Source organism: Gallus gallus, chromosome 33, assembly GCF_016699485.2.
Source record: "Gallus gallus isolate bGalGal1 chromosome 33, bGalGal1.mat.broiler.GRCg7b, whole genome shotgun sequence".
NCBI classification, from domain to species: Eukaryota; Metazoa; Chordata; class Aves; order Galliformes; family Phasianidae; genus Gallus; species Gallus gallus.
In genome coordinates this window covers 1048522-1049725 of record NC_052564.1, presented here as the reverse complement: position 1 = coordinate 1049725, position 1204 = coordinate 1048522, and the positions used below count along the sequence as shown (strand labels likewise).

The window sequence follows — 1204 nt, the reverse complement described above, 5'->3', positions numbered from 1 at the left end:
CCTGCGACCACCGCCTGCACACCCCCATGTACTTCTTCCTCCTCAACCTCGCCCTCCTCGACCTGGCCTGCATCTCCACCACTCTCCCCAAAGCCATGGCCAATGCCCTCTGGCACACCAGGCACATCTCCTACGCAGGATGTGCTGCACAGGTCTTCTTCTATATGTTTTTGTTTTCAGCAGAGTATTCCATTCTCACCATCATGTCCTATGACCGCTATGTTGCCATCTGCAAGCCCCTGCACTATGGGACCCTGCTGGGCAGCAGAGCTTGTGCCACCATGGCAGCAGCTGCCTGGGGCACTGGGCTTATCTATTCCCTGCTGCACACTGCCAATACATTCTCACTGCCTCTGTGCCAAGGCAATGCTGTGGATCAGTTCTTCTGTGAAATCCCCCACATCCTAAAACTCTCCTGCTCACAATCTTATCTCAGGGAAGCTGGTCTTTTAATGTTTAGTGCCTTATTTTTTTTCGCTTCTTTTGTCTTCATTGTTGTGTCTTACGTGCAGATCTTCAGGGCTGTGCTGAGGATGCCCTCTGAGCAGGGACGGCACAAAACCTTCTCCATGTGCCTCCCTCACCTGGCCGTGCTCTCCCTGTTTGTCATCACAGGCTTTTTTGCCTACCTGAAGCCCCATTCCATCTCTTCCCCATCCCTTGACCTGATGGTGTCATTTCTGTACTCAGTGGTTCCTCCAACACTGAACCCTATTATCTACAGCATGAGGAACCGGGAGCACAAGGATGCTCTGTGGAAACTGATGACCAAATGTATTTGGAAAGCAATGAATTGCCCATCTTTTTCTATATAGGACTTGTAATGCAGATTTTTATTGAAACAAATGATCTTATTTAGGATTGTGGGTTTTGTTTGTTTGTTTGTTTGTTTTTTGCCTTTTTGTTTATTTGTTTTTCTTATGTTAAGAACCATACATTAAAATGTTCTTTTTTTTTTCTATTTCGACTCTTTTAATGCTTTTCACTGAAATGTCATCACCCCTATCAATTCCTATTCAGCTTGTACATGTGCAGTGAGAACCATACACTCTGTACATATGGAACCAGACTCTGTGAATCTTAACAGAACAAAGGATATGCAATGACTTTGTCTGTCATTCTCCTTGTGAGACATTTCTGAAGCTGCCGGGGTCAGTTGTTCTCAGAAACCCACAATCCAGCAGGAAGCATATGGCTTTTAATC

The 1204-nt window shown here is 45.8% G+C and overlaps 1 protein-coding gene across 1 annotated transcript; it reads left to right on the top strand.

Moving 5' to 3' along the window:
* Positions 1-239: 239 nt before the first annotated feature.
* On the top strand, positions 240-928 carry LOC121107934 (putative olfactory receptor 14L1; the record flags this gene model as incomplete). Its single annotated transcript, XM_040654534.1, has 1 exon — positions 240-928. A coding segment is annotated over one exon (576 nt), but the record flags the coding sequence as incomplete, so codon positions are not given.
* Positions 929-1204: the final 276 nt, after the last annotated feature.